Raw genomic sequence first — 11,827 nt, 5'->3', positions numbered from 1 at the left:
GGAGGCACGACGATAGTAACTACAGGCCCGACTGCGGGAACATTAACAATTCCCCCGCCGCCGGGGTGCACAGCAAACTGTTTTACAACAGTCATTATTACAAATACAGTGGGAGGAACTACTATTACAACAAGGGGTCCAACACCAGGCACAACGACAATCCTACCCTCCCCCGGATGTAATACAGGTTGCGTTACGAGCGTTATCATTACAACTCCCGCTAGTGGCATTATTACGGTTACAAGTCCTGGCCCTGTAGCCGGTACAACGACCATCATGCCGCTACCCGATTGCACCTCAAACTGTGTTACAAGGGTTATTGTTACGACTCCTTCTGGGGTTATTACTACGGTGACGACTCCTGGTACTATGGCAGGCACAACGACAATTCCGCCGCTACCTGGATGCACATCTAACTGCATTACGAGTGTTATCGTTACCGTTACTGCTGGAATTGTTACAATTTTAACTCCAGGACTAGTAGCGGGTACAACTACGATCCCACCGCTCCCTGGATGTACCTCTAACTGCATTACGAGCGTTATTATTACGACTCCTTTTGGGGGTATTACTACAGTTACGACTCATGGTACCGTAGCAGGCACAACTACGATTCCGCCGCTGCCTGGGTGTACCTCTAACTGCATTACGAGCGTTATTGTGATGGCTCCTGCTGGGGGGATTACTACAGTTACGACTCATGGTACCGTAGCAGGCACAACGACAATTCCACCGCTACCTGGATGCATATCTAACTGCATTACGAGTGTTATTGTTACGACTCCTGCTGAAGGTATTACTACAGTTACGACTCCTGGTCTAGTAGCGGGTACAACGACGATTCCGCCGCTCTCTGGATGTACCTCTAACTGCATTACGAGTGTTATTGTTACGACTCCTTCTGGGGGTATTACTACAGTTACGACTCCTGGTACCCTAGCAGGCACAACGACAATTCCGCCGCTGCCTGGATGCACATCTAACTGCATTACGAGTATTATCGTTACCGTCACTGCTGGAATTATTACAATTTCAACTCCAGGACTAGTAGCGGGTACAACAACGATTCCGCCGCTCCCTGGATGTACCTCTAACTGCATCACGAGCGTTATTGTTATGACTCCTGCTGGGGGGATTACTACAGTTACGACACCTGGTACCGTTGCAGGCACAACGACAATTCCGCCGCTACCTGGATGCACATCTAACTGCATTACGAGTGTTATTGTTACGACTCCTACTGGAGGTATTACTATAGTTACGACTCCTGGTACCGTAGCGGGTACAACTACGATTCTGCCGCTGCCTGGATGTACGTCTAACTGCATTACGAGTGTTATTATTACGACACCTGCTGGGGGTATTACTACGGTTACAACTCCTGGTACTGTGGCAGGCACAACGACAATTCCGCCGCTCCCTGGATGCACATCTAACTGCATTACGAGTGTTATCGTTACCGTTACTGCTGGAATTGTTACAATTTCAACTCCAGGACTAGTAGCGGGTACAACTACGATTCCGCCGCTATCTGGATGCACATCTAACTGCATTACGAGTGTTATTGTTACGACTCATAATGGAGGTATTACCACAGTTACGACTCATGGTCTCGTAGCAGGCACAACTACGATTCTGCCACTCCCTGGATGTACCTCTAACTGCATTACCAGTATTATTATTATAAATCCTTCTGGGGGTATTACTACAATTACGACTCCTGGTGCAGTAGCCGGTACGACTACGATTACGCCGCTCTCTGGATGTACCTCTAACTGCATTACGAGCATTATTGTTACGACACCTGCTGGGGGTATTACTACGGTCACGACTCCTGGTACTGTAGCAGGTACAACGACAATTCCGCCACTGCCAGGATGCACATCTCACTGCATTACGAGTGTTATCGTTATCGTTACTGCTGGAATTATTACAGTTTCAACTCCAGGACTAGAAGCCGGTACAACTACGATCCCGCCGCTCACTGGATGTACCTCTAACTGCATTACGAGTGTTATTGTTACGACTCCTGCTAGAGGTATTACTACAGTTACGACTCCTGGTCTCGTAGCGGGTACGACTACGATTCCGCCGCTCCCTGGATGTATCTCTAACTGCATTACAAGTGTGATTGTTACGACTCCTGCTGGAGGTATTACTACAGTTACGACTACTGGTCTCGTAGCGGGTACAACTACGATTCCGCCGCTCCCTGGATGTACCTCTAAATGCATTACGAGTGTTATTGTTACGACTCCTGCTGGAGGTATCACTACGGTAACGACTCCTGGTACCGTAGCAGGCACAACGACAATTCCGCCGCTCACTGGATGTACATCTAATTCCATTACGAGCGTTGTTGTTACGACCCCTGCTGGAGGTATTACTACAGTTACGACTGCTGGTACCGTAGCAGGTACAACGACAATTCCGCCGCTGTCTGGATGTACCTCTAACTGCATTACAACTGTTATCGTTACCATGACTGCTAGAATTGTTACAGTTTCAACTCCAGGACTAGTAGCGGGTACAACTACGATTCCGCCGCCTTCTGGATGTATCTCTAACTGCATTACGAGTGTTATTATTACCACTCCTACTGGAGGTATTACTACAGTTACCACTCCTGGACCAGTAGCCGGTACAACTACGATTCCGCCGCTTCCTGGATGTACGTTTAACTGCATTACGAGTGTTATTGTTACTACTCCTGCTGGAGGTATTACTACTGTTACGACTCCTGGTCTCGTAGCGGGTACAACTACGATTCCGCCGCTCCCTGGGTGTACGTCTAACTGCATTACGAGTGTTATTGTAACGACTCCAACTGGAGGTATTACTACATTTACGACTCCTGGTCTCGTAGCAGGTACAACTACGATTCCGCCGCTCTCTGGATGTACTTCTAACTGTATTACGAGAGTTATTGTAACGACTCCTGCTGGAGGTATTACTACAGTTACGACTCCTGGACCAGTAGCCGGTACAACTACGATTTCGCCGCTCCCTGGATGTACCTCTAGCTGCATTATGAGTGTTATCGTTACCGTTACTGCTGGAATTGTTACAGTTTCAACTCCAGGACTAGTAGCGGGTACAACTACGATTCCGCCGCTTTTTGGATGTACCTCCAACTGCATTACGACTGTTATTGTTACGACTCCTGCTGGAGGTATCACTACTGTTACGACTCCTGGTCTCGTAGCGGGTACAACTACGATTCCGCCGCTTTTTGGATGTACCTCCAACTGCATTACGACTGTTATTGTTACGACTCCTTTTGGGGGTATTACTACAGTTACGACTCATGGTACCGTAGCAGGCACAACTACGATTCCGCCGCTGCCTGGGTGTACCTCTAACTGCATCACGAGCGTTATTGTTATGACTCCTGCTGGGGGGATTACTACAGTTACGACACCTGGTACCGTTGCAGGCACAACGACAATTCCGCCGCTACCTGGATGCACATCTAACTGCATTACAAGTGTTATTGTTACGACTCCTGCTGGAGGTATTACTACAGTTACGACTCCTGGTACCGTAGCGGGTACAACTACGATTCCGCCGCTCCCTGGATGTACCTCTAACTGTATTACAAGTGTTATTGTTACGACACCTGCTGGGGGTATTACTACGGTTACAACTCCTGGTACTGTAGCAGGTACATCGACGATTCCGCCGCTCCCTGGATGCACATCTAACTGCATTACCAGTGTTATCGTTACCGTTACTGCTGGAATTGTTACAATTTCAACTCCAGGACTAGTAGCGGGTACAACTACGATCGCACCGTTCCTTGGATGTATCTCTAACTGTATTACGAGTGTTATTGTTACGACTCCAACTGGAGGTATTACTACAGTTACGACTCCTGGTCTCGTAGCAGGCACAACTACGATTTCGCCTCTCCCTGGATGTACCTCTAACTGCATTACGAGTGTTATTGTTACGGCTCCTGCTGGAGGTATTATTACGGTAACGACTTCTGGTACCGTAGCAGGCACAACGACAATTCCCCCGTTGCCTGGATGCACATCTAACTGCATTACAAGTGTTATCGTTACCGTTACTGCTGGAATTGTTACAATTTCAACCTCAGGACTAGTAGCGGGTATAACAACGATTTTACCGATCTCTGGATGTACCTCTAACTGCATTACGAGTGTTATTGTTACGACTCCTGCTGGGGGGATTACTACAGTTACGACACCTGGTACCGTAGCAGGCACAACGACAATTCCGCCGCTACTTGGATGCATATCTAACTGCATTACGAGTGTTATTGTTACGACTCCTACAGGAGGTATTACTACAGTTAAGACTTCTGGTACCATAGCAGGCACAACGACAATTCCGCCACTGCCTGGATGTTCCTCTAACTGCATTACGAGCGTTATTATTACGACTCCTTTTGGGGGTATTACTACAGTTACGACTCATGGTACCGTAGCAGGCACAACTACGATTCCGCCGCTCCCTGGATGTACCTCTAACTGCATTACGAGCGTTATTGTTATGACTCCTGCTGGGGGGATTACTACAGTTACTACTCCTGGTACCGTAGCAGGCACAACGACAATTCCACCGCTACCTGGATGCATATCTAACTGCATTACGAGTGTTATTGTTACGACCCCTGCTGCAAGTATTACTACAGTTACGACTCCTGGTCTCGTAGCCGGTACAACTACGATTCCGCCGCTTTCTGGATGTTCTTTTAACTGTATTACGAGTGTTATTGTAACGACTCCTGCTGGAGGTATCACTACAGTTACCACTCCGGGTCTGGTAGCGGGTACAACTACAATTCCGCCGCTCCCTGGATGTACCTCTAACTGTATTACAAGTGTTGTTGTAACGACTCCTGCTGGAGGTATTACTACAGTTACGACTCCTGGTCTCATAGCGGGTACAACTACGATTCCGCCGCTTTCTGGATGTACGTCTAACTGCATTACGAGTGTTATTGTTACGACTCCTGCTGGAGGTATTACTACGGTTACGACTCCTGGTCTCAAAGCGGGTACAACTACAATTTCGCCGCTTTCTGGATGTATTTCTAACTGTATTACGACTGTCATTGTAACGACCCCTGCTGGAGGTATTACTACACTTACGACTCCTGGTCTAGTAGCGGGTACAACAACGATTCCGCCGCTCCCTGGATGTCCCTCTAACTGCATTACGAGTGTTATTGTAACGACTCCTGCTGGGGGTATTACTACAGTTACGACTCCTGGTGTCGTAGCGGGTACAACTACGATTCCGCCGGTCTCTGGATGCACCTCCAACTGCATTACGAGTGTCATTGTTACGACTCCTGCCGGAGGTATCACTACTGTTACGACTCCTGGACCAGTAGCGGGTACAACTACGATCCCGCCGCTCCCTGGATGTACCTCTAACTGTATTATAAGTGTTGTTGTAACGACTCCTGTTGGAGGTATCACTACAGTTACGACTCCTGGTCTCATAGCGGGTACAACTACAATTCCGCCGCTTTCTGGATGTACCTCTAACTGTATTACGACTGTCATTGTAACGACTCCTGCTGGAGGTATTACTACAGTTACGACTCCTGGTCTAGTAGCGGGTACAACAACGATTCCGCCGCTCTCTGGATGTACTTCTAACTGCATTACGATAGTTATTGTAACGACTCCTGCTGGGGGTATTACTACGGTTACGAGTCCTGGTCTCGTAGCGGGTACAACTACGATTCCGCCGCTCTCTGGATGTACCTCCAACTGCATTACGACTGTTATTGTTACGACTCCTGCTGGGGGTATTACTACAGTTACAACTCCGGGTCCAGTAGCAGGTTCAACTACGATTTTGCCGCTTTCTGGATGTACCTCCAACTGTATTACGAGTGTTATTGTAACGACTCCTGCTGGAGGTATCACTACTGTTACGACTCCTGGTCTCGTAGCGGGTACAACTACGATTCCGCCGCTTTCTGGATGTACCTCCAACTGCATTACGACTGTTATTGTTACGACTCCTGCTGGAGGTATTACTACAATTACGACTCCTGGTCTCGTAGCGGGTACAACTACGATTCCGCCGCTTTCTGGATGTACCTCTAACTGCATTACGAGTGTTATTGTAACGACTCCTGCTGGAGGTATCACTACTGTTACGACTCCTGGTCTCGTAGCGGGTACAACTACGATTCCGCCGCTTTCTGGATGTACCTCCAACTGCATTACGACTGTTATTGTTACGACTCCTGCTGGAGGTATTACTACAATTACGACTCCTGGTCTCGTAGCGGGTACAACTACGATTCCGCCGCTTTCTGGATGTACCTCTAACTGCATTACGAGTGTTATTGTAACGACTCCTGCTGGAGGTATTACTACGGTTACGACTCCTGGTCTCGTAGCGGGTAAAACTACGATCCCGCCGCTCTCTGGTTGTAGATCTAACTGTATTACGAGCGTTATTGTAACGACTCCTGCTGGAGGTATTACTACAGTTACGACTCCTGGACCAGTAGCCGGTACAACTACGATTTCGCCGCTCCCTGGATGTACCTTTAATTGTATTACAAGTGTTGTTGTAACGACTCCTGCTGGAGGTATTACTACAGTTACGACTCCTGGACCAGTAGCCGGTACAACTACGATTCCGCCGCTTTTTGGATGTACCTCCAACTGCATTACGACTGTTATTGTTACGACTCCTGCTGGAGGTATCACTACTGTTACGACTCCTGGTCTCGTAGCGGGTACAACTACGATTCCGCCGCTTTCTGGATGTACCTCTAACTGCATTACGACTGTTATTGTAACGACTCCTGCTGAGGGTATTACGACAGTTACAACTCCGGGTCCAGTAGCCGGTTCAACTACGATTTTGCCGCTTTCTGGATGTACCTCCAACTGTATTACGAGTGTTATTGTTACGACTCCTGCTGGAGGTATCACTACTGTTACGACTCCTGGTCTCGTAGCGGGTACAACTACGATTCCGCCGCTTTCTGGATGTACCTCTAACTGCATTACGAGTGTTATTGTAACGACTCCTGCTGGAGGTATTACTACAGTTACAACTCCTGGTCCAGTAGCCGGTTCAACTACGATTTTGCCGCTCTCTGGATGTATCTCCAACTGCATTACGAGTGTTATTGTAACGACTCCTGTTGGTGGTATCACTACAGTTACAACTCCTGGACCAGTAGCGGGTACAACTACGATTTCGCCGCTCCCTGGATGTACCTCTAACTGTATTACAAGTGTTGTTGTAACGACTCCTGCTAGAGGTATCACTACAGTTACGACTCCTGGTCTCATAGCGGGTACAATTACAATTCCGCCGCTTTCTGGATGTACCTCTAACTGTATTACGACTGTCATTGTAACGACTCCTGCTGGAGGTATTACTACAGTTACGACTCCTGGTCTCGTAGCGGGTACAACTACGATTCCGCCGCTCTCTGGATGTACATCTAACTGCATTACGAGTGTTATTGTTACCGTTACCGCTGGAGTTGTTACAATTTCAACCCCAGGGTCAGCCGCGGGTACAACGACGATACCTCCCCTCCCCGGATGCATTATAGGATGCGTTACGACCGTTATCGTTACAATTCCTTCTGTTGGGATTACTACAGTTACGACTCCTGGCCCCATAGCTGGCACAACGACGATGACGCCTCTGCCAAGCTGCACGAGCAACTGTATTATAACCGTTATTATCACCACTCCTCTAACAGATACGGCTGTAACCACAACAGTTATTACTGGAACTGTTTACGGAACATCGACGATTACTCCACCAGTCGATTGCATGCATCCTTGCACAACGAGTGTCATAGTCATCCAGCCTAGTGATGTGGTTGTAACGACGACGATACGTGGATCAATAGTTGGAACGTCGACAATTACGCCAGCAGCCGACTGCACGCACCCGTGCACCACGAGCGTCATTGTGACCACTGTCCCTGATGTAGTCATAACTTCGACTGTACCAGGAACGGTGGCCGGTACTACAACCCTTCCGCCACCGACGGATTGCACCCATCCTTGCACCACACGTGTTATCGTGACTACAGTTCCCGATGCTGCTGTTACTACGACGGTGCCAGGAACGGTGGCCGGCACGATAACTCTTCCGCCACCAGCGGATTGCACTCATCCTTGCACCACAAGTGTCATCGTAACTACAGTTCCCGATGCTGCTGTTACTATGACGGTACCAGGAACGGTGGCAGGCACGACAACACTTCCGCCACCGACGGATTGCACCCATCCTTGCACTACCAGTGTTATCGTAACTACGGTTCCCGATGCTGCTATTACCACGACGGTGCCAGGAACTGTTGCCGGTACGACAACTATTATGCCGCCGGCAGGTTGCACCCATCCCTGCACCACAAGTGTCATCGTAACTACAGTTCCCGACGTCGCCGTCACCCTGACTGTACCAGGAACGGTGGCCGGCACGTCAACGCTTCCGCCGCCGGCGGATTGCACCCGTCCTTGCACTACAAGTGTTATCGTAACTACGGTTCCCGATGCTGCTATTACCACGACGGTGCCAGGAACAGTGGCCGGCACGAAAACTCTTACGCCGCCGGCGGATTGCACCCATCCTTGCACTACAAGTGTTATCGTGACTACGGTACCCGATGCTGCTATTACCACAACAGTGCCAGGAACGGTTGCCGGCACGACAACTCTTACGCCGCCGGCAGATTGCACCCATCCCTGCACTACAAGTGTTATCGTGACTACAGTTCCCGACGTCGCCGTTACTATGACTGTACCAGGACCGGTGGCCGGCACGTCAACGCTTGCGCCGCCGGCGGATTGCACCCATCCTTGCACTACAAGTGTTATCGTGACTACGGTTCCCGATACTGCTATTACCACGACGGTGCCAGGAACAGTGGCTGGTACAAAAACCATTACGCCGCCGGCGGATTGCACCCATCCTTGCACTACGAGTGTCATCGTGACTACTGTTCCTGATACTGCCGTGACGATAACGGTTACGGGCATGGTGCCCGGGACGACGACCATTACACCGCCACCTAACTGTACGCATCCTTGCACCACTAGCATTATCGTGACCTCGGTTCCTAATACGGCTGTAACCACGACGGTTCCCGGCACGGTGCCCGGAACGATGACCATTACACCGCCGCCCGACTGTACGCACCCTTGCACCACCAGCGTTATCGTGACTTCGGTTCCTAATTCGATTGTAACCACCACGGTTTCCGGAACGGTGCGAGGCACGACGACCATTACACCGCCATCAGACTGTACGAACCCCTGCACGACGAGTGTCATCGTCACGCTGCCGCCCGATACGGCGACGACGAGCACGGTAATTGGTACGGCTACGGGCGCGACGACCATCCCGCCGCGGTCCGGTTGCACTCGCCCCTGCACGACGACGGTCATCACAACGGTGACGCCGGTCCAGCCCTGCCCAAGTGTTACTCCAGAATGCGGAGCTACTGGCATGAAAGTTTCATCTTATAAAAACTACGCCATTCCCCGTAGCAATGGGTTTAGTAATAATCAGATAGTATCACCTAATTATTACTTACCACTTAGTCCACTCTCCACTTCTTCCACCAACCAAACCTACTTCCCTCAGGATTCTCTCGGCAATACGGCAGGATTTCCGGCTGTATACCCAGATGGAAATATCAATAACCCTTACTGGGTCGGATGGACAAGAACGATTAACGCCGGCAACATGACTGTCGACGCCAATAACTTCACCATCGTATATGAAGGCTTTTATCAACCAAATATCACCGGCGATTACCGGTTTTGTGTATCGGCAGACAACGAAGTTGATTTGTTTTTGGGGCAGGGTAGCGCATTCGATTGCATGACCCGTGATGTTGTGCTCGTGGGCGAGGCTTTTATAGTAACCGGCGTAGGGGGGTTCTTCAACAATCCTGTTAAATGCAGCACTGCCAATATGATTCAGGGCCTGCTGTACCCCATCAGACTTGTCATGGGCAATTGGCAGGCATTTTCGGCACTCGAAATGACCATCCAAGCGCCCGGTAAGGCAGCAACTAATACCTTTCCGGGGCAGATGTATCCACCTGGTTGCAAACTGGTGTTTCCACCATAGCTCTTTTTGACAGGACAATGCACAAACGAGGTTGAGCGCGATGTAGGTAAAATGATTGTTTACTAGGAGAGATTTGAGAAATGAGTGTGACCAGAGCACTGAATGCGTCACATGACTATAGCATAGTGGTGGAAGGAACTGCTACCCTGCACCTAGGTTCCTCGTATCTAAATACACATATCGAACGAAGGTCGAGGGGCATCTGAGTATGTGCAAAGGCCATCTGGAACGTGCGTAGAACGTGCTTCGTAACAAGAGTATCCTAAGAAAAGCTCCGACTTGGGCTAAGTGGGGCTTTGGTTATTTTGAAGGTCAAGTACCTATCACAGCTGTATGTGGAATTGTAGTTGATTCCGTTGGAAACCTTGTATCCATATGGATATGGATATAGAAGCATCGACCTTCCGGAACAGTTGCGTCAGTCAAACCGTAACTACAACCTAAATACAACAGTTACATTGCGCCGTAACCCGGCATGCACAACCCGTCAACAAGTTACCTACGACGACGGATTTACCCAGCTTTTTCCTACTACCAGTGTATTGGATATGTACAGTGTATATATGACGCAAAAAGAATGGGGTGACCTGGAGTCATCCCTACAATTGTATGGACAAGGAAAAATCACAACTGCAAGCTAACCGTTTGAAATGTCCAATACAGCTAAAATTGATAGCTGTGGCACTTAAAAATGTGACGCCACACTAAGTTCCTACATATTGTGACAATAGCCTTATTGGCCGCGGCATTATTGTTGCTATCCAATTCTACCCAGTAAAGTACATTACTCGGATTTCGGCCCACGACTTGTACGGGATATCAAGAACAAGGGCACTAACCTACCATGTAAAAAGTCACCACTAGTGGTACAGGGCCGCAGTCATGACGAAACGGTTTATTTAAGAGTATTCCTAATTATACGAACCGTTTTGTCTATTCATACGACTTTTCGTCTAGCGCGCCATGACGCCCGACTATAAAACGTTGGCGCCAATGCAATACAAAAAGATAGATACAAGTAATCCTACGCATTGCAGTAGATGGCTTCTTATGCAATAGGTTCCGTTTTGCATAAGAAGCTAGCTATCTTACAGGGTCGATACTATTAAAAATGCATGGATATTTCTAAGCAGCATCTATAAAAGTATACTTCCTACTATCCTTGCCTAACCAGTTACGGTAGTCAATTAGTTACAACAACAATCTAGGAGTTACAGGAATACAACGGTTTCAATGGATATTTACACTATTGTTAACCTGAGCTATTATACACCCAACTGCGTATAGTGCTGTACTCTAGCGAACTCAAATACTAAGAGTAAAAAGCGCTTACATAATATGATTGTAATATTCCTATGATTGTAATATTACTTGGATGCACGGGTACCCGTGTGCCTATTGGATCCAAGAACCTCCCTCACTAGGATTACGTAAGCACACGCGGCGCTAAAGAGGGGATAAGTTGATTGCGTCACTGCAACCTGCTTTTCCTCCCTTTGTACCAATTTGATTGATTGAAAGAGATCTCTTGTTACCAGTTTCCCGCCGAACCGAAGCAACAGGCGTTGTATTTGGGCTGTAGTTGTGGCGGTTACACCCCGTATGTTCTTTGGGCGCTGCCCAAGCAACGGCTCGCTGCAATGAAGTCGGCGCCCCAAATGAGCGAGCCTGCATCATCACGTGCAGCGTCAGCATGTCACGTGCAACGCCAACCTGT

At 48.7% G+C, this 11,827-nt stretch overlaps 1 protein-coding gene across 1 annotated transcript; it reads left to right on the top strand.

The window, feature by feature from the left end:
- Positions 1 to 276: 276 nt before the first annotated feature.
- On the top strand, positions 277 to 10,110 carry DCS_03388 (uncharacterized protein; the record flags this gene model as incomplete). The annotated part of the gene is made up of 1 exon (XM_040800707.1): positions 277 to 10,110. One exon carries the CDS (start codon positions 277 to 279, stop codon positions 10,108 to 10,110), a length of 9,834 nt encoding a protein of 3,277 aa, XP_040655740.1.
- Positions 10,111 to 11,827: the final 1,717 nt, after the last annotated feature.

This window comes from Drechmeria coniospora, chromosome 02 (assembly GCF_001625195.1).
Source record: "Drechmeria coniospora strain ARSEF 6962 chromosome 02, whole genome shotgun sequence".
NCBI lineage: Eukaryota > Fungi > Ascomycota > Sordariomycetes > Hypocreales > Ophiocordycipitaceae > Drechmeria > Drechmeria coniospora.
The sequence above is the reverse complement of the archived record's forward strand: the minus strand, read 5'-3'. Positions and strand labels throughout refer to the sequence as shown.